The sequence below is a fragment of the Malus sylvestris genome, chromosome 11 (assembly GCF_916048215.2).
Source record: "Malus sylvestris chromosome 11, drMalSylv7.2, whole genome shotgun sequence".
Classification (NCBI taxonomy): domain Eukaryota; kingdom Viridiplantae; phylum Streptophyta; class Magnoliopsida; order Rosales; family Rosaceae; genus Malus; species Malus sylvestris.
The window spans coordinates 19,572,342-19,599,736 of record NC_062270.1 but is presented as its reverse complement, the minus strand read 5'-3'; the positions used below and the strand labels follow the sequence as shown (position 1 = coordinate 19,599,736).

The 27,395-nt window shown below is 34.9% G+C and overlaps 1 protein-coding gene across 1 annotated transcript; it reads right to left on the bottom strand.

Annotated features, from left to right (window-relative positions):
- Positions 1 to 16,505: 16,505 nt before the first annotated feature.
- LOC126588302 (COP9 signalosome complex subunit 2) lies at positions 16,506 to 22,736 on the bottom strand. The gene is made up of 12 exons (XM_050253377.1): positions 22,570 to 22,736; positions 22,347 to 22,439; positions 22,167 to 22,245; positions 20,062 to 20,302; positions 19,905 to 19,979; positions 19,677 to 19,811; positions 18,536 to 18,723; positions 17,849 to 17,917; positions 17,678 to 17,768; positions 17,420 to 17,554; positions 17,116 to 17,228; positions 16,506 to 17,000 (listed from the first exon to the last, which is right to left on the bottom strand). Exons 1-12 carry the CDS (start codon positions 22,577 to 22,579, stop codon positions 16,910 to 16,912), a joined length of 1,320 nt encoding a protein of 439 aa, XP_050109334.1. The 5' UTR covers positions 22,580 to 22,736; the 3' UTR covers positions 16,506 to 16,909.
- Between the last annotated feature and the right edge of the window lie 4,659 nt (positions 22,737 to 27,395).

Genomic DNA, 27,395 nt, shown 5'->3' with positions numbered 1-27,395 from the left:
CTTTTTTAAGCATTCATTGGATAAAATGAGAGTGCGTTAGATATGCATTGGAACTTAAGCAAACAAACACATTTGGTGTCGAAAGTACATTATTTGGAGTGTTTCTGCACTGTTTTAAACATTCGTGGGATAAAACGAGTGTGCGTTGGATACGCTTTGGAACTTAAGCAAATAAACACATATAATATGCTAATAAGATGTTACGAATGTGGTCTCATGAGTTCAAATGCTTATTTGGTGTCCAAAGTACACTATTTGGAGTGTATTTGCACTGTTTTAAGCATTCGTGGTATAAAACGAGTGTGCGGTTGACACGTTTTGGAACTTAGGCAAATAAACACATATAATACACTCATAAAACGTTAAGAATGAGTTCTCAAGAGATCAAATGCTTATTTTGTAAAAAAAGTACACTATTTGGAGTGTATTTGCACTGTTTTAAGCATTCGTGTTTTAAAACGAGCGTCTGTTTGATACGCTTTGGAACTTAAGTAAATAAGCACATATAATACGCAAATAAGTTGATCAGAATGTGTTCTCAAAACATCAAATGCTTATTTGGTGTCAAAAGTTCACTATTTGGAGTGTATTTGCGTTGTTTTAAGTATTCGCGGGATTAAAAGAGCGTATGTTTGACAAGCTTTGCAACTGAAGCAAATAAACACATACAATACGCAAATAAGATGTTATGAATGAGTTCTCATAAGATGAAATGCTTAGTTGGTGTCAAAAGTACACTATTTGGAATGTATTTCCACTGTTTTAAGCATTCATTGGATAAAACGAGAGTGCGTTAGATATGCTTTGGAACTTAAGCAAATAAACACATAATACGCTAATAAGCCGTTAAGAATGAGGTCTTAAAAGATCAAATGCTTATTTGGTGTCAAAAGTACACTATTTGGAGTGCTTTTGCACTGTTTTAAACATTCGTGGGATAAAATGAGTGTCTGTTAGATACGCTTTCGAACTAAAGCAAATAAACTGATCTAATACGCTGATAACACGTTGCAAATGAGCTCTCAAACGATCAAATGCTTTTGTGGTGTCAAAAGCACACTATTTGGAGTGTATTTGCACTGTTTTAAGCGTTCGTTGTATAAAACGAGCGTGCGTTTTACAGGCTTTGCAACTTAAGCAAATAAACACGTATAGTACGCTCGTAAGACGTTAAGAATGAGTTCTCAAAAGAACAAATACTTATTTGGTGTCAAAGTACATTATTTGAAGTGTATTTGCACTGTTTTAAGCATTCGTGCTTTAAAATGAGCGTGTGTTTGACACGCTTTGGAACTTAAGTAAATAGGCACATATAATGTGCAAATAAGATGATAAGAATGAGTTCTCAAAACATCAAATGCCTATTTGGTGTCAAAAGTACACTATTTGGAGTGTATTTGCGTTGTTTTAAGCAATCGTGGGATTAAAAGAGCGTGCGTTTGACAAGCTTTGCAACTTAAGCAAATAAACACATACAATACGCTAATAAGATGTTATGAATGAGTTCTCATAAGATGAAATGCTTAGTTGGTGTCAAAACTACATTATTTGGAGTGTATTTGCACTGTTTAAAGCATTCGTTGGATAAAACGAGCGTGCGATGGATATTCTTTGGAACTTAAGCAAATAAACACATATAATACGCTAGTAAGATGTTAAGAATGAGTTCTCAAAAGACCAAGTGCTTATTGGGTGTCAAAAGTACACTATTTAGACTGTCTTTGCACTGTTTTAAGCATTCGTGGAATAAAACGAGCATTCGTTGGAGACATTTTGGAACGTAAGCAAATAAACTCATCCAATACGTTAATAAGACATTACGAATGTGTTCTCAAAAGATCAAATGCTTATGTGGTGTCAAAAGCACACTATTTGGAGTGTATTTGCACTGTTTTAAACATTCGTGGTATAAAACGAGCGTACGTTTTACAAGCTTTGGAACTTAAGCAAATAAACACATATAGTACGCTCATAAGACGTTTAGAATGAGTTCTCAAGAGATCAAATGCTTATTTTGTATCAAAAGTACACTATTTGGAGTGTATTTGCACTGTTTTAAGCATTTGTGCTTTAAAACTAGTATGTGTTTGATACGCTTTGGAACTTCAATAAATAAGCACATATAATACGCAAATAAGATGATAAGAATGAGTTCTCAAAACATCAAATGCTTATTCGGTGTAAGAAATACACTATTTGGAGTGTGTTTGCGCTGTTTTAAGCATTCGGGGGATTAAAAGAGCATACGTTTGTCAAGCTTTGCAACTTAGGCAAATAAACACATGCAATACGCTAATAAGACGTTATGAATGAGTTCTTATAAGATTAAATGCATAGTTGGTGTCAAAAGTACATTATTTGGAGTGTATTTGCACTGTTTTAAGCATTCACTGGATAAAATGAGAGTGCATTGGATATGCTTTGGAACTTAAGCAAACAAACACATATAATATGCTAATAAGACATTAAGAATAAGTTCTCAAAAGATCAAATGCTTATTTGGTGTCAAAAGTGCACTATTTGGAATGCTTTTGCACCGTTTTAAACATTTGTGGGATAAAACGAGTGTCTGTTGGATACGCTTTGGAATTTAAGCAAATAAACTCATCTAATACGTTAATAATACGTTACGAATGAGTTCTCAAAAGATCAAATGCTTTTGTGTTGTCAAGAGCACACTATTTGGAGTGTATTTGCACTGTTTTAAGCATTCCTGGTATATAACGAGCGTACGTTTTACAAGCTTTGGAACTTTAGCAAATAAACATGTATAGTATGCTCATAAGACGTTGAGAATGAGTTCTCAAGAGATCAAATGCTTATTTTGTATCAAAAGTACACTATTTAGAGTGTATTTGCACTGTTTCAAGCATTTGTGCTTTAAAACGAGTGTGTGTTTGATACGCTTTGGAACTTAAGTAAATAAGCACATATAATACGTAAATAAGATGATAAGAATGAGTGCTCAAAACATCAAATGCTTATTTGATGTCAAAAGTACACTATTTAGAGTGTATTTGCGCTGTTTTAAGTATTCGTGGGATTAAAAGAGCGTGTGTTTGACAAGCTTTGAAACTTAAGCAAATAAACACATACAATACGCTAATAAGATGTTATGAATGAGTTCTGATAAGATGAAATGCTTAGTTGGTGTCAAATGTACACTATTAGGAATGTATTTGCACTGTTTTAAACATTCATTGGATAAAACGAGAGTGCGTTGGACATGCTTTGGAACTTAAGCAAACAAACACATATAATACGCTAAATAGACGTTAAGAATGAGGTCTCAAAAGATCAAATGCTTATTTGGTGCCGAAAGTACACTATTTGGAGTGCTTTTGCACTGTTTTAAACAATCGTGGGATGAAACAAGTGTGCGTTGGATACGCTTTGGAACTTAAGCAAATAAACAAATATAATATGCTAATAAGTCTTTACGAATGTGGTCTCATCAGATCAAATGCTTATTTGGTGTCCAAAGTACACTATTTAGAGTGTATTTGCATTGTTTTAACCATTCGTGGTATAAAACGAGCATGCGTTTGACACATTTTGGAACTTAAGCAAATAAACACATATAGTACGCTCATAAGGCGTTAAGAATGAGTTCTCAAGAGATCAAATGCTTATTTTGTATCAACAATACAATATTTTGAGTGTATTTGCACTGTTTTAAGCATTCGTGCTTTAAAACGAGCGTGTGTTTGATACTCTTTGGAACTTTAGTAAATAAGCACATATAATACACAAATAAGATGATAAGAATGAGTTCTCAAGACATCAAATTCTTATTTGGTGTCAAAAGTACACTATTTGGAGTGTATTTGCGCTGTTTTAAGTACTCGCGGTATTAAAAGAGCGTGTGTTTGACAAGCTTTGCAACTTAAGCAAAGAAACACATACAATACACTAATAAGATGTTATGAATGAGTTCTGATAAGATGAAATGCTTAGTTGGTGTCAAAAGTATACTATTTGGAATGTATTTGCACTGTCTTAAGCATTCATTGGATAAAACGAGAGTGCGTTGGATATGATTTGGAACTTAAGCAAATAAACACATAATACGCTAATAAGACGTTAAGAATGAGGTCTCAAAAGATAAAATGCTTATTTGGTGTCGAAAGTACACTATTTGAAGTGCTTTTGCACTGTTTTAAACATTCGTGGGATAAAAAGGGTGTGCTTTGGATACGCTTTGGAACTTAAGCAAATAAACACATATAATATGCTAATAAGACGTTACGAATGTGGTCTCATAAGATCAAATGCTTATTTGGTGTTCGAAGTACACTATTTGGAGTGTATTTGCACTGTTTTAAGCATTCGTGGTATAAAACGAGCGTGCGTTCCACACATTTTGGAACTTCAACAAATAAACACATATAGTACGCTCATAAGACGTTAAGAATGAGTTCTCAAGAGATCAAATGCTTATTTTGTATCAAAAGTACACTATTTGGAGTGTATTTGCACTGTTTTAAGCATTCGTGCTTTAAAACGAGTGTGTGTTTGATACGCTTTGGAACTTAAGTAAATAAGCACATATAATACGCAAATAAGATGATAAGAATGGATTCTCAAAATATCAAATGCTTATTTTGTATCAAAAGTACACTATTTGGAGTGTATTTGCACTATTTTATGCATTCGTGCTTCGAAACGAGCATGTGTTTGATACGCTTTGGAACTCAACTAAATAAGTACATATAATATGCAAATAAGATGATAAGAATGAGTTCTCAAAACATCAAATGCTTATTTGGTGTCAAAAGATACACTATTTAGAGTGAATTTGCGCTGTTTTAATCATTCGCTGGATTAAAGTAGCGTGCGTTTGAGAAGCATTGCAACTTAAGCAAATAAACACGTACAATATGCTAACACGACGTTATGAATGAGTTATGATAAGATGAAATGCTTAGTTGGTGTAAAAACTACACTGTTTGGAATGTATTTGCACTGTTTTAAGAGTTCATTGGATAAAACGAGCGTGCGTTGGATACGCTTTGGAACTTAAGCAAATAAACACATAAAATACACTAATAAGATGTTAAGAATGAGTTCTCAAAAAGCCAAATGCTTATTTTGGGTCAAAAGTACACTATTTGGAGTGTTTTTGCACTATTTTAAACATTCAAGGGATAAAACGAGCGTGCGTTGGATACACTTTGGAACTTAAGAAAATAAACACATAAAATACACTAATAAGATGTTAAGAATGAGTTCTCAAAAAGCCAAATGCTTATTTTGGGTCAGAAGTACACTATTTGGAGTGTTTTTGCACTGTTTTAAACATTCGTGGGATAAAACAAGCATGCGTTGGATACACTTTGGAACTTAAGAAAATAAACACATATAATACGTTAATAAGACGTTAAGAATGAGTTATCAAAAGGTCAAATGCTTATTAGGTGCTGAAAGTACACTACTTGGAGTGCATTTGCATTGTTTTAATCATTCGTGGTATAAAACGAGTGTGCGTTTTACAAGCTTTGGAACTTAAGCAACAAAACATGTATAGTACGCTCATAAGACATTAAGAATGAGTTCTCAAAACAGCAAATGCTTGTTTGGTACCCAAATAAGATGATAAAACGAGCGTGCGTTGGGTACGCTTTGGAACTTAAGCAAATAAACACATAAAATACACTAATAAGATGTTAAGAATGAGTTCTCAAATAGCCAAATGCTTATTTTGGGTCAAAAGTACACTATTTGGAGTGTTTTTGCACTGTTTTAAACATTCGTGGGATAAAACGAGCGTGCGTTGGATACACTTTGGAACTTAAGAAAATAAACACATATAATACGTTAATAAGACGTTAAGAATGAGTTATCAAAAGGTCAAATGCTTATTAGGTGTTGAAAGTACACTACTTGGAGTGCATTTGCATTATTTTAATCATTCGTGGAATAAAACGAGTGTGCGTTTTACCGGATTTGGAACTTAAGCAACAAAACACGTATAGTACGCTCATAAGACGTTAAGAATGAGTTCTCAAAACAGCAAATTCTTGTTTGGTGTCAAAAGTACACTATTTGGAGTGTATTTGCATTGTTTTAAGCATTCGCTGGATTAAACGAGTGTGCGTTTCACACGCTTTGCAACTTAAGAAAATAAACACATACAATACGCTAATAAGATGTTATGAATGTGTTCTCCCATAAGATGAAATGCTTAGTTGGTGTTGAAAGTACATTATTTTGAGTGTATTTGCACTGTTTTACGCATTCATTAGATAAAACGAGCGTGCGTTGGAAACGCTTTGGAACTTAAGCAAATAAACACATATAATATGCTAATGAGACATTAAGAATGAGTTCTCAAAAAGTCAAATGCTTAGTTGGGGTCAAAAGTACATTATTTGGAATGTGTTTGCACTGTTTTAAACATTCGTGGGATAAGACGAGTGTGCGTTGGATACGCTTTGGAACTTAAGCAAATAAAAATAAATAATACGTTACTAAGACGTTAAGAATGAGTTATCAAAAGGTCAAATGCTTATTTAGTGTTGAAAGTACACTACTTGGAGTGCATTTGCACTGTTTTAAGCATTCGTGGTATAAAACGAGTGTGCGTTTTACAGGCTTTGGAACTTAAACAACTAAACACGTATAGTATGCCCATAAGACGTTAAGAATGAGTTCTCAAAACACAAATGCTTATTTGGTGTCAAAAGTACACTATTTGGAGTGTATTTGCGTTGTTTTAAACTTTCACTGGATTAAAAGAGCGTGCATTTGACAAGCTTTGCAACATAAGCAAATAAACACATACAATACGCTAATAAGATGTTATGCATGAGTTCTCAAAAACCCATACATACAAAACGAGCGTGCGTTGGATACACTTTGGAACTTAAGCAGATAAACACATATAATACGCTATTAAGATGTTAAGAATGAGTTCTCAAAAACCCAACTGCTTATTTTGGGTCAAAAGTACACTATTTGGAGTGTGTTTTCACTGTTTTAAACATTCGTGGGATAAAACGAGCGTGCGTTGGATACAGTTGGGAACTTAAGTAAATAAACACATATAATACGTGAACAAGACGTTAAGAATGAGATCTTAAAAGGCCAAATGCTTATTTGGTTTCAAAAGTACACTATTTGGAGCGTATTTGCACTGTTTTAAGCATTTGTGGTATAAAATGAACGTGCATTTGGATATGCTTTGGAACTTTAGCAAATAAGCATATATAATACGTTAATAAGATGTTAACAATGAGATCTCAAAAGGTCAAATGATTATTTGGTGTCTAAAGTACAATATTTGGAGTGTGTTTGCACTGTTTTAAGCATTCGTGGGATAAAACGAGCGTGTTGTATACGCTTTTGAACTTAAGCATATAAACACATACAATACAGTAATAAAACGTTAAGAATGAGTTACCAAAAGGTCAAATGCTTATTTGGTGTTGAAAGTACATTACTTGGAGTGCATTTTCACTGTTTTTATCTTTCGTGGTATAAAATGAGTGTTTGTTTTACAGGGTTTGGAACTTAAGCAACTGAACATGTATAGTACGCTCAAAAGATGTTAAGAATGAGTTCTCAAGACATCAAATGCTTATTTGGTGTCAAAAGTACACTATTTGGAATGTATTTGCGCTGTTTTAAACATTCGATGGATTAAAAGAGCGTGAGTTTGAAAGCTTTACAACTTAAGTACATAAACACATACAATACACTAATAAGATGTTATGAATGAGTTATCATAAGAAGAAATGCTTAGTTCGTGTCAAAAGTACACTATTTGGAGTGTATTTGCACTGTTTCAAGCATTCATTGGATAAAACGAGCGTGCGTTGGATACGCTTTGGAACCTAAGAAAATAAACATGTATAATACACTAATAAGATGTTAAGAATGATTTCTCAAAAGATCAAATGCTTTTTTGGTGTCAAAAGTACACTATTTGGAGTGTATTTGCACTATTTCAAGCATTCATTGGATAAAACGAGTGTGCGTTGGATACGCTTTAGAACTTAAGCAAATAAACACATATAATACTTTAATAAGACGTTAAGAATGAGTTATCAAAAGGTCAAATGTTTATTTGATCTTGAAAGTACACTACTTGGAGTGCATTTGCCCTGTTTTTATCATTCGTGGTATAAAACGAGTGTTCGTTTTACAGGCTTTGGAACTTAAGCAACTAAATATGTGTATTACGCTCATAAGATGTTAAGAATGAGTTCTCAAAACATCAAATGCTTATTTGGTGTCAAAAGTACACTATTTGGAGTGTATTTCCGTTGTTTTAAGCATTTGCTGGATTAAAAGAGCGTGCGTTTGACAAGCTTTGCAACTTAAGCACATAAACACATACAATACACTAATAAGATGTTATGAATGAGTTCTCATAAGATGAAATGCTTAGTTGGTGTCAAAAGTACACTATTTGGAGTGTATTTGCACTGTTTTAAGCATTCATTGGATAAAACGAGCGTGCATTTGGTACGCTTTGGAAATTAAGCACATAAACATGTATAATACGCTAAGAAGACGTTAAGAATGAGTTCTCAAAAGATCAAATGCTTTTTTGGTGTCAAAAGTACACTATTTGGAGTGTATTTGCACTGTTTTAAGCATTCATTTGATAAAACGAGCGTGCGTTCGATACACTTTGAAACGTAAGTAAATAAACACATATAATACGTTAATAAGACATTAAGAATGAGATCTCAAAAGGTCAAATGCTGGTTTGGTGTCTAAAGTACACTATTTGGAGTGTGTTTGCACTGTTTTAAGCATTCGTGGGATAAAACGAGCGTGCGTTGGATACACTTCGGAACTTAAGCAAATAAACACATATAATACGTTAATAAGACGTTAAGAATCAGTTATCAAAAGGTCAAATGCTTATTTGGTGTTGAAAGTACACTATTTGGAGTGTATTTGCACTATTTTAAGCATTCATGGTATAAAACGAGTGTGCGTTTTATAGGCTTTGGAACTTAAGCTACTAAACATGTATAGTACACTCATAAGAAGTTAACAATGAGTTCTCAAGACATCAAATGCTTATTTGGTGTCAAAATTGCACTATTTGGAGTGTATTTATGTTGTTTTTTGCATTCACGGGATTGAAAGAGCGTGCTTTTGACAAGCTTTGAAACTTAAGAAAATAAACACATACAATATGCTAATGAGATGTTATGAATGAGTTCTCAAAAGATGAAATGCTTAGTTGGTGTCAAAATTACACTATGTGGAGTGTATTTGCACTTTTTTAAGCATTCATTGGATAAAACGAGCGTGCGTTGGATACGCTATGGAACTTAAGCAAATAAACACATATAATATGCTAATAAGACATTAAGAATGAGTTCTCAAAAGATCAAATGCTTATTTGGTATCAAAAATACACTATTTGGTGTGTGTTTGCACTATTTTAAACATTCGTGGGATAAAACAAGTGTGCGTTGGATACGCTTTGGAACTTAAGCAAATAAACACATGTAATTTGTTAATAAGACGTTAAGAATGAGATCTCAAAAGGTCAAATGCTTATTTGGTGTTAAAAGTACACTATTTGGAGTGTATTTGCACTGTTTTAAGCATTCGTGGTATAAAATGAGCGTGCATTGGATACGCTTTGAAACTTAAGCAAATAAACACATATAATTTCTTAATAAGACATTAAGAATGAGATCTCAAATGGTCAAATCCTTATTTGGTATCAAAAGTACACTATTTGGAGTGTATTTGCACTGTTTTAAGCATTCGTGCTATAAAACGAACGTGCGTTGGATACGTTTTGGAACTTAAGCAAATAAACACATGTAATTTCTTAATAAGACGTTAAGAATGAGATCTCAAAAGGTCAAATGCTTATTTGGTGTTAAAAGTACACTATTTGGAGTGTATTTGCACTGTTTTAATCATTCGTGGTATAAAATGAGCGTGCGTTGGATACGCTTTGGAACTTAAGCAAATAAACACATATAATATGCTAATAAGACGTTACAAATGTGTTCTCATAAGATTAAATGCTTATTTGGTGTCAAAAGTACACTATTTGGAGTGTATTTGCACTATGTTAAGAATTCATGGTATAAAACGAGAGTGCGTTTGACACACTTTGGAGCTTAAGCAAATAAACACATATAGTACGCTCATAAGACGTTAAGAATTAGTTATCAAATGCTTATTTGGTGTTAAAAGTACACTATTTGGTTTGTATTTACACTGTTATAAGCATTCATGCTTTAAAACGAGCGTGCGTTTGACACGCTTTGGAACTTAAGTAAATAAGCCCATATAATATGCAAATAAGATGATAAGAATGAGTTCTCAAAACATCAAATGCTTATTTGGTGTCAAAAGTACACTATTTGGAGTGTATTTGCGCTATTTTAAGCATTCGCGGGATTAAAAGAGCGTGCGTTTGACAAGCTTTGCAACTTAAGCAAATAAACACGTACAATATGGTAATAAGACTTTATGAATGAGTTCTCATAAGATGAAATGCTTATTGGGTGTCAAAAGTACACTATTTGGAGTGTATTTGCATTGTTTTAAGCATTCATTGGATAAAACGAGCGTGCGCTGGATACGCTTTGGAACTTAAGAAAATAAACACATATAATACGCTAATAAGACATTAAGAATGAGTTCTCAAAAAATCAAATGCTTATTTGGTGTCAAAAGTACACTATTTGGAGTGTGCTTGCACTGCTTTAAACATTCGTGGGATAAAATGAGCGTGCGTTGGATACACTTTGGAACTTAAGCAAATAAACACATATAATACGTTAATAAGACGTTAAGAATGAGATCTCAAAAGGTCAAATGCTTATTTGGTGTTAAAAAGTACACTATTTAGAGTGTATTTGCACTGTTTTAAGCATTTGTGGTATAAAACAAACGTGCGTTGGTTACGCTTGGGAATTGATGTGAAAATTAACTTGACACACAAATTAAACCCTATTGTTGACAATTGTAGCAAATATGTAAGTATGGATCGTTCTAGACCTGGGATTTACTAGGGATGCTAATCAACACAAATAAGACTCAAAAACACTAAACACTAAACTAGACTCTATAAACTTAAAACTGACTGAAATGACTTAAAACAGCACAAAACAAGCAAACTGACTCCAAACTAACACTAAGGATGACTTTGGATGAATTCTAAACTAACAAGACTCAAAACACTAAATTGGACAGATTTAAACACTTTTCTAACTAATCTAAGACACTTAATTAAAAGGGGGATTGATTTTGACGAAATTTAACCAAACTAAACAGATTGTAAAACTAAAGCAAACTATGTATGAAATCAGGTGAATTGAATGGTGAAATAGGCTAGTTAAAAGATCCTTCTCCACACATGACATATGCAAACAAACCAATTTCCAGTTATTATTCCTTTAAACCATGAATGACAACACCCCAAGTTAACTGTGATAGCACAAATTAAGCATCAGATTTTCCTTATTTCATTGAATTGGACGAGATACGCATCACAACCAAATTATCCTTCTCAAGTCCCCTAACTATGAAAAGCATGATAGAAAACATATCAAAGGTCATTAAGTTCTTTGAAAACCATAAGCATTGACGAAGCATTTGTAACTATGAAAAGCATGATACTCCTGCCAAGGATTTACTTAACACAATCATGACTAGTGACTTCCACTACTTGTGAATATAAGTTCATAACAATTTGGTGAAGCTCCCTTATACTCTACCATCAATTTCATGCATGCAAACTAAGTATGCATCCTCAATCAACATACATAAACAAGTTTTAATAACTCAGATAAGCAGATCACATTCAAGACTTAAGAAACAATAAATGGATGTAATCAATTGATATAAAGCATATAATCATGGCTTCAAATTCACCTCTAACTAATAAGAAATTAGTTCCACATGTCTTTAGAAACTGAAATAAACATTAAAACCAACATTGAAACAACTTTAAAGATAGAAAGAACCAGGAATGTCCCAGCAACTCCAATGGCAGATTCGAACCCTCCTTGGATTGCAAGCCACGACACAAAGCTCCTTCTTCCTTCCTTGCTGCGTTAATTGATGAGTTTCTGAGAAATTGGCTTGAATTGTGGTGTAGAATGAATATAGGGGTGGTCGTTTGAATTGTGGCAGAAAATATGTATTTATAGGCTAGGGTTTTGCGCAAAGTAGTGGAGGAAAAGGATTACACAATCTTAGGGAAAAAGGACTAGGAAATTCTGCCAAAGCTTCTAGAATGGATTATCTGGCAGATTTTTAGAAGAAAAGCAATAAAAGGTGCTGCACCAATCTAGTGCAGGTGATAAGGCTTCTAGAAAGGGGTATTTAGGTGATTTAGAGCTGGTTTGGTATTGCTGTGCTTTGAAAAAAGCTGCTGTGAGAATAAGCGGCTGTGCTGTGAGAATAAGCGGCTATGAAATAAATCAGCAGAGTGTTTGGTAAACTTTTTTGTAAAAGTGCTTTTGGAAAAAAAAAAACAGTATGATAATGGGTTTTTTCATTAAAGGAGTACTGTAGCTCCGTGTGCTTTGAAAAAAAGCCAGTTTTCCAAAGCTGCAAATAGCAGCTTCAGCTTTTTCCTTTGATTTCAGCTTATTCTCACAGCAGCTTCTAAAATAAGCCTTTTTTTTTTCAATTTACCAAACACCTAAAACCCTTACAGCTTTTTTTCATGGATGCTTTTTTTTTAAGCACCTCACTCCCAAACCACCCTTTAATGTGCAATTGATCCCACCTTGCAACTGGAATTAAGGTATGTTAAGATTAGGATAAGATAAGATAAGGTTTGTTTTAATAAGATAAGGTTAGATAATGTTCCTTCTTTTGAGCTGATTCCTTATCTTCTTTGTCTTAGATTTATTTCTTCAACTCTTTAGCACATTCCTTGACATCTTTGGTCTTCAAATTCGTCCATCCAACTTGCTCCATATGTAAGTTATCCATTACAGACCAAAACTACTCTAAAATGATCCAAAATGCACTTTCTTGCCAACTTTGTCATTTGGACCTACAAACACACGAAAATAGCTTAAAACACTATAATAAGTAGAAACTAGCTATGAAAATGCAAGAAAACAAGCTAACTAAGTTGCATAAATATGCTCCTATCAGCGGGAGGTGAACATCACGTGAAGGACTATGCCCTGGCCATATGCGGGAGCACTAGCACCAGGGTGCAGGATAATGAGCACTAAATGCATCTCATCACAATCATATACACTGCAATCTCTATCATCAACATTTACTCACCTAGAACTTACCTGAGCATTCGCAGCGTCAAATACTAACATACATAACTACTACTGCATATTCTAAAATATAAAACAATTGACATGGCATTTAAAATGCAAAATCATTTAAATCAATTTTCTGGGAAAAACGTAAAGCATATATACATATATTGAAAACCAAAAGCCCAGTCACCTGGATTATGTGCTACTCCCTAGCACACACATCAAGGCGCCATGAACAATCGGCACCTAGAACAATTATCAAATCATGTCTCAAAAATCTTATCGACAGAATATGTAACTTACATAAAACACATCCCTACGTAATTCGATCCAGAACATCTGCATCACGGATTTCTAATCCCTTACTTCCAAAGATCCACATTATGCTTATAGAACAACATCCTAAAGTTTCATTACAATCCAACGATTGGATCTCCGCCAATTACAAATACAAGTGGCGGTTAACGTTTTATTTTATCAACTTACAAATCCAATTCAGGAAGATCCGTAAGTAGAATTCCTAATCCATAAGTTTCTATGGTCCTCAAATTTTACATACTATAACATAATAAAGTCTAGTGACAATCCAACGGCCGGATTGTCGATTCATATTTTTACCAAGTAACGTATCGTAATCAAACTAGGTTCACAATAATCAAATCACAACATACAGATATCAAATCTAAGATCAAGATATCGATTTAATGTAAAATAGCATCGGCGATCCACTGGCCACGCACCGCCAGCAGTGGCGGTTGGCCGCCTCGGCTCGTCGGAAAATTCAACTATTTCTAAAAATTATCAAATTTTACAAGGATGAAGATCTCAATGAGTGGAGTAACTTTCATACCTGTGATTAAGGCCAATTTGGCCGGGAAAAACCCCAATTTTTCTCGAACCGTACGGAACCCTAAACTTGGGTGTGTTCGATTCGACCTCCAAACTCAATCCAACGCCTTAAACATTGCTTAGGCTTTGTTCCTAGGGTTGAGGGGAGCCTAGTGGTGGTGGTAATTTTCCGGGTTAACTTCATAATCGTTGGATTTCGCCATGGCACTCACGAAACCCACAGGTTTCGTTCTACTCGAATTCAAGCTTAAACCTAATAAAACTTGGTTGGAAATGGAAGAAGGGAAGATAAGGATTAGTTTTTAGGTGGTGGTGAGGGTTAGATCGCTGGAAAACTAACGGAAAAGTGTCGGGAAGGCAGCGGTGTGGATGGTGCCCGACGGGTTACATGAGCCAACCCGTGTCCCCCCCCCCCCCTTTTCTTCTCTCCTTTCCCCTCCTTTCTTCTGTTTCTGATTGATCACCTATTAAATGGCATTTTCGTAAATTCACTTATTAAAGTTATAAAAAATCATAATTTTTAGGGATGGGCTGATACATTTCGAGTAGGTGCAAATTCTCTCAATTTATGTCCTACCATCCGATCAAATCAAATGTATTCAAGTAGGGTTTTTTGGAACGTATTACTAAGCCAAACCCATAGTCCGAGTTGTTTCATGCCATAAATAAACTTGAACACTCAAGAAATTCGTCAGACATGCGGATTCACATCTCTCACAACTAACACAGTCTTCTATCACACATCATATTTCTTTCCTTCTTTATCACACCACTTTTAACATTTGATTTTGATCTAATCCTTACCGTCTCCCAATTCTCTATGAAACAATGGAAAGTCATCCTATTACATTCTTGACTCACTTGTTACGGTCAACGAAAGGACCAGACCATATTGTCCCATCCTTTCTTGTGATGGTACTTCCACCGAGGCTCGAACCACCATATTCATCTATATAAATTTATAATGTATTGTATAGTGGAGCAATCATGGTGAACCAGCATTCAAAAAATCTTCAATAAAAAAAATTATCCTCATTCCTAAGCCATATTAAACCAAACCCCATTCTTATTAAATTTTCATGTGCAAGTCCAGCATCATTCCACCAATCAATTTATGTTAGGTTAAGAAAAAAGAAGACTTGCATTCTAACTTGTCTCCAACTGAAATTGAAAACATAGGGACTCCTTTTTAAATATTGGGGATCATTTAGACCATCTCCAATCCTTAGCTTAAAACCTAAAATTTTTAGCCCAGAAAATTTAGGTTTTAACCTAGAATCAACTTTTCTGCTTCCACCCTTATGGCTTAAATTTTTTTAGTCCAAAATTATTAAAGAATAAATTTAGACTAATTTTTTCTTTTAAGTAAAATTAAAAAAAAATTATGTACACTATCCTAATTTAATTTTATGAACATTTTAACCTAAAAATATTTAGATTCCAATAAATATTGAAAAATCACTAAATTTGGGTGAATTCTGAGTTAAATAATTTTTTTAATTATTTTAGCCGTTTGTTAAATTTGGGTCGTTAGATCTTTTTTTTTTACTGTTAGATTTGATTATATTCGATCTCAGCCGTTGGATTCAATTAATCCTAGGGGACATGCCCACGTGGGTGGGGTCCCGCTAGTGGTGCCCACATCATTTTCTGGGCTAAATCCTGAGCTGTTTCTGGCTTTGTTTTAGGTTTTAGGTTTTAGGTCCAATTTTCCACTTGGGTTGGAATGGATTGGGGGGGAATGGAGGGGGGAAAATAGGTTTTAGCACTTGGGTTGGAGTTGGTCTTAGAAAGGAAGTCCTTTTCTCAGTTATTATAGGCAAAGCCCCAAAAATACAAGTGCAACTTCTAGAGATGACATATCCCTATAAAAACTATAATTTTTAGTCTTTATGTACCTTGCTAAAAAAAACCTATCCTTGTTTAACAACCACACATTGTCTAACCAATTCTCTCTCGATATGTTCCTCAAAATATCCGATTCATGCGAATTCTTCCCCCAACTAAAGAAGAGATCTTGGCAGAATTGCCACATAAGGACCACTACTACAAATAGTACTACACCCTTGATCGTGAAATTTTGATTGCTTGCTGAAACCTGTAAATGTGAATTGCGTGAAAGTAGGATACTCCAAATTCAGGAGTCCAAGAGTTTTATAAAACGTTCTTGATGGAAAAAAATGTGAATAAAAGATCCCATTGAATTGAATTTGGTTTATGAATCTAAGAAATGGTGAGAATACCGGATCTCTCTCAATCTCTCTCAATTCGAAAATCCAAGATTTGAATTGACGTCCTTTCATTGAGTCCTCCAAAATTGCATTAATTTATCCTAATTTATCCTAACGATTTCATTTCAATTGGAATTTTGTTCCAAAATTGTTGAAGTAGTTGAATAGGAGGATCACCGTGACTATAGCCCATAGTAAATTTATCAAAGAAGAAAATGATTTATTTGATATTATGGATGACCGGTTACGGAGGGACCGCTTCGTTTTTGTGGTATTTCTGAATACAAGCCAAAAGTATTGTAACCCATAAGCCTAAAGCTGCAAGCATGTACTTAAAAATGAAGCCATTACCGATTTCAAAGTGACGCAATAGCACCCATTAAACAACCCTCCTAAATTGAACGTCGAAAAAGGGCTCTACTTACTCCAAATACTTGAGAATATACTGCTCAATAAATCAGCAGCTTATGCATGAAGTTATCAAGCTCAAAAATCAAGTCTATTCACAGCTCATCCAGCATTTTGTCCTCCGAAAGGGGTAAAAGTTGGAGCTCAATTCAGAACATAAGGCACAGTACAGATCATAAACGATATATGCCATTCTCAATATACTCGGTTACTGATAGTTTGGTAAAGAGACCTTAGCTGAGTGTTCCATTTATCTACGGCAGCATACTTCTTCATTCCCTTTGACCTACACAATGTTCACAAATGAATCAGAGGTAATTGATAAGAGAAAGCAGTAACATCTACCATGATCCATTATGCATGGATTAAGAATTAAAAAGTACCGAGTCAAGGAAACAGACCTGTCACCACGCTCTAAGAGCCGGTTCACCTGATCAATATGTCCATCAATTCGGTTATCCAATATAAGTGAAACCAAAAGTTGCTCCACATCTTTCTCCGGAACATTAAGTTCCTGAACATCAACAAACTTTAGTAAGTTTACAGGTGATATGAGGAAGTTAATAATGGTAGCAGCAGTGGCCGTATTGGAAAAATGCATAAATTAAAGTTTAAAATAAAACCCATCAAGTATTTGTGAATAGTTAAACAAGCACATCAAGGCAATAGAAAACAAATACGGCAAGACAGAACCCTATGGATCACCTTTGATATGAAGGGAATCCGAATTCTCGTGTACGGCTTGATAAGTTTGAGCAGCACTTGTGTCCTAACATTCTTCAACAGATCTTCAATATAGTTTCGAATGAATGGATCATCCATAATTGTCCTCCTGTTACTCTGAGAAAGTACAAATACAAACTCAACTATGTGAAGAAAGAGACAAAGGAAAGTGAAAGAAACACACAAACACTTAGGAAAGGTTAACTATTCACGTAACATCAGGTTAGTGAAGAATAACACCTTAAGAATTTTCTCAAACTCCAGTATCTCATTTCGTTGATACGCTGCAATCAGATTTGTCATTGCCAAGATCTCAGGATCGTTTTTATACCTGTGGAAGAGAAATCATAAGAACAAAGGCAGATGCAAAAACTTGAAAATAAATATAAAAAAAATGTTTTTATAGCTTACGGCTTTGCTTCTTGACCATCAAATGGATTAACTTCTGACTCCATCAGCATATTAGCCAGAACTAAGTACCTGTCAAGCAATGCACATTGAATATGGAAAAATTAGTAAAAAAATGTGTAATACTCCCACAAACTAAATCTACTGTATAACCCAGTCCAGATCAAGTCATGGATGGCTGCAGTATCTCAACCTAAGGAATATTTCACATCATATATCACTAAAAATTTATATTTACATCTGTACTAAGGCACCTGTCTGAGACACATCAAACATGCTACATGTTGGATAATAAATTTAAACTTTAAAACCAGTTATTTGTCGACAATGTCAAACATACCCTTGGCATAAAGATTCATCGTCTTAAATCCCAATTATGGTACTTATTATCCAAATAGTAATATAGATAGTGCATTACATAAAATTTGACTTCTGATGCATGCTTGAGCTGGCAGATATTTCATGAACTAGACTCCATCATTATTACCTTACAATCTAAGTTTCATACGCCTCATAGATTATAGTACATAAGAATTAATAGCCTGACCTCTGTTTTTTAAAGCTATCAACACTCTATACACACACATACATGAGGGAGAGAGAGACACACAGACAAAATGGGCACCTATTAACAAGTCTAAATGAATGAGAAAAATAGAAAGAAAACAGATGTGCCGCTGGAGAGCATACTTCAAGCATTGTATACGCCTCTGGTTCCCAGCTTCATCGTAGTTCTTAAAGGCTTCAAAAAAATCTGTGGCTGCATCTGCCCACTGACGCTCAGCCATATGCATCTTACCCCCACACTCACGAATTATTCCCATGATCCTAGGATGAGGTATTGCTGACTTGATTGCAAGAGCTTTTTGGTATAATTGCTGCATCCAATCTAGAGTCAGATGTTGCCAAATCACAACGGAAAACAGGAACATAGAAAATAGTAAAAAGTAAATTGCTGGATGAATTATTCCCTACAAAGACAATGGTAAGGTGGCGTTGTTAGCCTTTTACAAAATGTGGCACACAAGCTACAAAAATCCATTATATTCTCCCATCAAAATTCATTCAATGGTGAGGTGTTCTTCCCTTATACTTTAAATGGGCTACATTCCCCTTAAGCAAAATGTATATGTTGTTACACCATCATGAGAAACTTTTATAATCATACTTGTTGATAATACTGACTAACGGTCATGAGAGATACAAACAAAATCTTTCAAAAGTGTGCATGTAAACGTTTGACTATATAAAATTTTGTTTTATATATGCACGTGGTGCTTGGCTAGGACACTTTTGAACATTGGTGAATTTGGAAGAAATGGATATATGAAGGTTTATACATGCAATTCTTTTAGGTTTAGGGTTGGGTAAGGGCCGCTTGGGTATATTGTGGGGGAGAGGAGTCAATTGAGTCCCATACATTACCAATCCAATCACTCTACTCCACATAAACAATCAAAGAAATTGACCTCTAGAAGTTGACAATTCGCGTAAACCTCTTGAGGTCAAACCAAATGATGAATCATACATACAAACCAAGACATATGCTAACACAGTAATACCAATTCCCCCACTTGTGCTATTGTAATAAATATAAAAGTGAAACAACACCTGAAAACCAAAACTGATCAACTCAAGCTTAAGTAAATAATGAAATTTAATCAGTGATGAGTATCGCCAATGCTGGTATTAGTAATTCAATTAACCTTTATATCTTTGTTCTTTAATTCATCCAAGTCCTACATCACAGACTAGCAAAAAATGCATATGACATAGAGTTAGAGCGAAATACAGAGTTTAAATATGCATGTCATCCATGGAAGATTATTACCTTAAGCTTTTTGTTATTTTTAGTCTCAGTGTACATTTGAATCTCAATAGCGTAAACCTCTAGGAGTTGACTTCCTTTCTTTTGGTCATCAGTACCATCTTCCTTTTGACAGGATTTATGGAGTTCCTTCAAAATCTAATAGTTCAACACAGGTTACTCTCAGCCTTTCGAGATCACAATCAGAGCACAATACGATGATAAACGGTGTCATCCAAACAAACAGATTACCTTACTCATTCGCCCATATTCACCCATATCAAACCAAATTTTGCAAAGCTTAAGATTTGTCTTAAACCAAAGTCTCTGCACCAAGACATCAGAATATTGTATTCACATACCAAATTGGAAAGAAAAAACTTATGATAAAACAAGGTTATATTCTGACCTCATTCTTTGCCTCTTCAAGGGCCTTTAGAGTGGTCTGATAGAACTCTTGCAGGAGACCAAAGTTCTGACTAGCTGAACCAGAAACAAAATCCATAATGTTGTTTATACATTTTTCACTATAATTCCTTGTTACTGCTGATTTGATGTATGTCAACATCACCCTGTATGCATCCATCATTTCTTTATACCTCCCCAGACGATAATAGAGCTTCACGGTTTGCTTCAAGGCTTTAAATCCCCTACAACATATTAATTTTATGATTACTACTACAATTATTATTAACTAGAAGAAGAAGAACAAGAAACTTTTAATATCAAAAGCTATGTACAAAAACATTAAACACAAATTCACACAAAAATTACAATAAAACAAAAACACTCTAACGCCTGATAGCAAAACGTCAAAAAACAAACAACTTAACAACACTGCCATGACATCTACAAAACAGATGCAGAAACAAAAAATTCCTCCTGAGACATGCAGAAGCGGATGCCCACAACGCTATCTTCCACACAAACCCGCTTGAAATACTAAGAAATTTTCCTTTTATGTTCCAAAAATTAACCAACACATTGTTTACCGCCTAAAGTTAACTGGCATATTGCTAATACTAAACTACGCAAAAAAACTCAAGGAAGCCAATCTATTGCAAAAAGAACTACCATAAGATTTGAATGTAAACCACCCTGAACAATCAAAATTTCAACTCATAAAACATGTTCTGGAAGGAACAGACGAACCCTCTTCCACTTTTCTAACAGCGAAATAAACTCTTCCACCTTCAAACTGTAGATTACCACTGACCTTCAAATTATAAGGAAAATAAACAGAATCTGCACACCTTACAATACAGCCAAGAGGCAAAGTTGGGTTGACGAGCATAGATGTAAGAAGTGGGAGCAATAAAACTAAAAATATTCTTGGTGATTTCTAGAAGGTGAATGTAACCTAGGAATCAGCATTTGCAGGGAGCTTCCCCCAGCCAACTAACCTCCAGAATCTCACCCTCTGCCTATTACTCACCACAAACTTCCACCAACTTAAACAAATAAACGAAAAAATTACCACTGAATTTAGTAGGAAAGCCAACAAAGTACACAAGTGATTAGGGTACAAAATTTAACCCCCTGGTAACAAATTAAATTATAAAAGATAGGATTTCAAGAGTATTGGAAAAGGAAAGACATGAGCATAAAGCTTATAATGCACATATTCACCATAAACAAGACATCTTTTTATATGGCTAGTGTACATTCACAAAATAAGGAGCATGAACGGATATAGGTGCAAATTGATGGATGCAAGGAGCTCTAAACCACCAGGTCAACTCTTAACTCAAGTTCAACGGTTATTGTTTTAAGACTTCATGAACCCGCAAAAGCAACCAGAAATAAAATACATCATAGGGAATTCCAATGTCAAACCGCCAACTGTTATTGTTTTAAGACTTCATGAACCCACAAAAGCAACCAGAAATAAAATACATCATAGGGAATTCCAATGTCAAACTGCCATAACCAATAACAAAATGATATTGAGTTGAATATTGTTTAATTTCATCAAATTTGTTTTACCACACTTTATCCAGTTTAGTATTAAGGTGCCACAATAACCACTGATATGGAGTCGAACATGATTCATCATGTTATTCTATATTGCCCCAATTCCCTCCCAGATCATACGTTGTGAGCTGAATTGAAATTGCATAGTTTTGTAAGACAAAGCTTTCTCCCATAGGCAGAAAAGTAGCTACCTAAATGATAGAAGTAAATTCATTAAGTTGCCATCGGTTCCAGCATCATACTTCATTCACAATTAAATGGAGACGGTATTGTGATAGAAAACGAGAAGGGAACACAAAAAAAAAAATATTTTAAAAATTAAGACAACCAGAGGATTGATACGAATGATAGCTCATTTTCTCCTTCTCACCCAAACACTCAAGATTATGCCGATTTCTCACGGAATCCCAACTCATTTCCTCTAAAAAAAAAAAAAAAACCCAGAAAACGAAAAGTGCGAATAGCAACGAAGAATTTAAAATCCTAGGGCTACCAAAACTCATTAACATTTTAGAGCACAAAGTTATTTCGGTTAATCACCACTCGGCCTTCTCAGGCTCCATGCGAACAACTTCATCGAATCCCGAAAGTGCTCCTTCTGGATCTGTCTCAACCAAACCTAAATTTTTTTTTAACAAAAAAAAGTGAGGAAAATAAAACCAAAACCCATTCAGTACAAAAAGAGAAAAGGCTGGGAAGATAACTGAAAGCTAATCGTACCTTTAGAGTTGTAATATTGGTTCTCAATGTCGACGTCCTGTTCCTCAGGTTCCTCATCCGAGTACTCGAATCCGTAATCCTCCATATCAGCATCTGCATACAAACACACAAACAACACGCAATGCTATTATTATACATAGAGAATGCGGCATTCACTCACATCCTTCAATACTCTTTAGAAACCCTAATCACAAGAAAGACTTTCGTGACGAGAGAGAGATACCGGAGCCCATGACTGAACAGAACCGAGATGGAATCTGGGTTTTCAAAGCGTTCAGGATTCGGCAGCTACTGAAATCAGAGGAGAGAGAGACCGAAGAGAAAGAGGGTTCGGATTCCTCTTATTAGGCATTCCGATCAATAGGTGATTGTAATTCTGGACCCACATAGAATTATACAAAACTTTTAAATTTTATAATAAATAACAACCAAAACTTGATATAAGATTTCGTTTGGCAATTCGTACAGTACTTGATTATTTTAGTCAAATAAGATAACTAGTCATAGGATAGTACTGGTTAGATTAGTCACAGAGTTTGGTGCAATATGAAACTAATGATCGTATTATTTATATTATGTTTGATACTGAACTTGATATAAATAAAAAATAAAAAAAGTGAAAAAAGCCAATTTATACCTATTGTATTTTTATCATATATATATACCCATTTTTTCTTTACAATTTATGATGAGAGCCAAACGAAAAAACCCCTAATTTCCTTCAAATCTTATCTGTAATTATCTAGAAACCCACTTGCTTTTGATCAAGATCGATGGTCGACACCATAACCACCTTCAATTTCCTTCAAAATACCAACTCAAAACCTCCAAATTTTGGGAGAGCAACCTCCAATTACAGATTCGGTGCTAGCGCACTCAACAAGCAGAAAATTGTTTTACATGTGAGTCACTGTAGATATGAGGTGAGTTTTTGGAATTCAACCTCCTCAAAACCACCGCCACCATCATGACAAAAACCTAGATAACATATCTTCGATTTTAGTTCGATCTGCCACCATGGATGTCTGAATAGGGACGCCATGGCCTAGGTTTAATTTGCCACCTCTGTTTTCTTTTTGTATGTGCTTGATGTTGATTGGACGTGGAAATGGAGAAAGAGAGAGAAGGAATACTTGGATGACGATTTCGTGATGAGCAGAAGCATAGAGGTTGGAGAAAGCGAGAGTGATTTGTGACCCAACTAATTATACGAAGGTTTTGGAGAGTATAAAAATTAGTGGGTGTGAGGGGTGCTAAATGGTGGGACCGGTTTAGCGTATTCGGTGCTTAATTAGTACAAATGAGCATCAAACAACTACTACCGTATTATTAGGGTAAACTGCCATTTGACCCCTTGAACTATTACTCCAGTCAATAGATTCCATCCACTATTTCGTCAAATTCAAGGGAAAATTAGTCTTTCCTTCATCAATTCTTACTTGTCAACTATAACCAACAATGTAATTATGACATGTGAAACAAAATAATGTGTAGTGACAATATGAGATGGTCCATTATGTAAACGTTTGGTTTTTTATGTTTTCTCATTAAGCTATATATTTTTGAATTATTTTGTGCCTATGTGTCAAAATTTTATTGGTGGTTATAGCTGACAAATAACAATTAAGGGTAAATTACAATTTACCACCTCAGATTTGGGGTCGATTTCAATTCTTTACAAAATCTTTAAAACATTTCACTTTCATACCTCAAGTACTATTTTATTTCAATATAATACATTCGTTACATTTTATATCCATTGATCCGTTAAGAGCTGACGTAACTGCTACATTTGTGCCACGTGGCTGCCAAATTAGTGCCATGTGGCAAAAAATTAAATTTTTAATAATAATTATAAATAAATAAATAAATAAAAAACCTGAAACCCATTCCCTTTCCCTGCAACCCCCCAACCCAAACCCTAAATCCTCTTCTCTGATCCACTATTTCCTCTTCACCTCCCCGATCCACTTCGTCTTCCCCCCTTCTCCCACCCCCCATCATCACCCACCCTTTGCCCACCTGAGCCACCCCTTCTCCCGTCACCAACCTCATCCATCAGCCCTCGGATCTTCTCTGCCTTCACCTTCAACAACACACTCCAACCACCACAAAGCCTCACGAAGCAATTACGAACCCAAAAACCCAGAAAAAACAATTGTCAGACTCGGCGGGGATGGAGTCGAGGTAGGAGTTGAGGAGTAGGGAGGGGAGAGAGGGTTGGACATGGTGGCGGTGGAGAGCATCGAAGGTGGAGGGGTTCAGGCTCGGTGAAAGTGATAGGGTCGAGAGGGGAGAGAGAAGATAGGTTTTGCGTTTTCTATTTGTTTGGGTTTTTTTTTAATAATTTAAATAGGGTAAATATTATTATATTTTAAATGCAAAAAAAAAAAAATTTACCACGTGGCACAAATTTGACAACCACGTCAGCATAAATGTGGATCTCATATTTGGCACATCATCACTTAATGGTTTACTTAACATATTTTATAACGGATGTGTAAAATTGAAATAAAATGATAAGTCAATGTATGAAATTGAAATGTTATAAAGATGTTGTAAGGAATTGAAATTGACCCCAAACCTGAGGGGGTAAAATGTAATTTACCTAACAATTAATAACAAAATGACTAATTTGCCATTGAATTTGACTGAATTGATTATGCAATCTAACGTCAAGGGGTTATGTGAGATCCCAAGAATTTATTACCAAAGAAGAGAATTATTTGGAAACTATTTATCGAAAAGGTCTTTATATGAAGATAGTAGGAATTATTATGAGCTCATGGCATTTTTGAAATACATTTCGAACTCTCTACGATTTCAAAATTTACAATTGGACTAGGAAATTGAGGACAAATGGCATTCATTGAGTGGCTAAGTTTGCCATGTGGTGTTTACTCACCATGCTTACCTAAGGACACTAATCCTATGCATGTTTGGTGGAAAGTTTGTAGCTTAGGTGTTATCACTTGGTGCTTTTAAAGTGTTTAGTAAGCACTTTAGGGTGATGATTATTGAATGCTATGTTGAAGACTAATGAAGCCTATAGTTAACATGGAATGGTGTAATAGCAAGTGGAGTTGATTTTAAAGAAACTTATAAGCCAATGAGAACAACTAGTTTGCCAACTTATATATGGTATAAATAGGATATCGTCTCCATTTGTTTTCGAGGGAAAGCTAGCATGCAATGCATGCTCTGCAGCTCATGTGTATATATATATATAAGAAACTTATAAGCCAATGAGAACAACTAGTTTGCCAACTTATATATGGTATAAATAGGATATCGTCTCCATTTGTTTTCGAGGGAAAGCTAGCATGCATTGCATGCTCTGCAGCTCATGTGTATATATATATATATAAGTGTCTATATATATTTATAACGATATGTTCCTACGCATACTATATGATATTGATGTGGTATAAACTAACACACAAATTAAACCCTATTAAGATAGTTGTAGTACGCGTAAGTAGGTATCGTTCTAGGCCGGGGATTAGTTAGGGATGCTAATCAACACAAATTAAACTTAAAAACTGAAACTAGACTCAAACAACTCAAAACAAACTAAACTAACTCAAATAACACAAAACTAAGTTAAATTGACTCAAAACAAGAACTAGAGGGTGATTTGGACGAAAATTAAACTAAAAGGACTCAAAACACTAAAAATAACCTAGTTTGGACAGATTCTAACCTAAAGACACGAATTATAAAGGGGAGTTGGTTTTTGACGAATTTAAGACTAAAACTAAACAGATTTAAGACTCTAAATAACTTTGGACGAAATTGGTGATTTAAGAGCAAGTCCACCGGAGTGAACTTTGCCCAGCACCTAGTCCAAATATCAAGCTGAGGGTTAGGGAATCCACTCCAGCCCGTCGGGCTACCTGGCACCCAACCCAAGCTAGGCAACAGACCAGCCCATTTTTTACAGACCCAAGAGCCGGCCTATTTGGCTGGCGCGTGGACTGGACTCGCGCTTGGCAACGAGTAAGGACAAGGGGGCAGGCGTTGTTAGCCTGCTGTCAGCCCACTTGTGCTGCAACGACGTGGCTTGCTCAGAGCCGTTGGATTTCCAACTGCTAGTTTTTCTAAACCGTTGGATTTCCAACGGTAACAAAAATTTAAATTTTACTTTTAAACTGGATTGTTCGATCACATATCAACGGTCCACGTTCCCCCCCCCCCCCAAAAAAAGGGCCCAACGGTCAGATTTATTACCGTTGGCCACGTGGCAGATCCTTGGCATTTGGATTTGAATATTTTTCAAATCCAACGGTCCAGATTAATTAACTACATTAAAATTAATTAAAAATTATAAAAAAATTACATAAAATTAAAAAAAAAAATACAGTAAAATTTTTAAAAAGTTCTTTTTTTTTTCTATAAATACCTAACCCTCATCTTCCACCTTCCACCACATTTCAATATTTTCTACACTTTAAGAGAAAAAAATGTCTTCGTGGAAGCTCATTGAAGATGATACGTTGTGTGAATGTTGGGTTCACACTACTCATGACCCGATTACGGGTAATGAGATGGATAAGTGAGAAATGTGGAGTAAAATTACGAAGGCGTTTTGAGATGTACATGGAAAAGACTCCAGAACTAGTCAAGGTCTTCAAGGTTGTTGGAAAAAACTCAACGCATCCTTTACTTGTTGGAAAAACGCCATCTCTCATGCTTCCGGTAACCTGCGTAGTGGGACAAGTTTAGCGGATCAGGTGATAATATTTTTATTTATTTATATGCATTCCACCCACATCAATATTTTAATTTATTTAATTTTGTATGTAATTTTTATGTTATTTCTTATGTAATTTTTATATGCATTCCACCAGCATCAAAATTTTAATTTATTTAATTTCTTATGTAATTTTTATTTAATTTCTTATGTCATTTTTATGTAATTTATATGCATTCCACCCGCATCAATATTTTAATTTATTTATTTGTGTTACACCCGCATTTTTTAACACTATCTTATCCCACATTTTATAGGCACTACAAGCTTAAGCATTCTACAATTCAAAGAACCAG

What these genes read in the sequence shown, in the direction of transcription:
- LOC126588302 (XM_050253377.1), bottom strand. An exon ending in GAGCCTGAGAAGGCCGAGTG is followed by an intron (nt 20,303 to 22,166) that starts GTGATTAACCGA and finishes AATATGTTGTAG; the next exon opens with GGGATTTAAAGCCTTGAAGC. An exon ending in AGTTTGAGAAAATTCTTAAG is followed by an intron (nt 17,555 to 17,677) that starts GTGTTATTCTTC and finishes GTACTTTCTCAG; the next exon opens with AGTAACAGGAGGACAATTAT.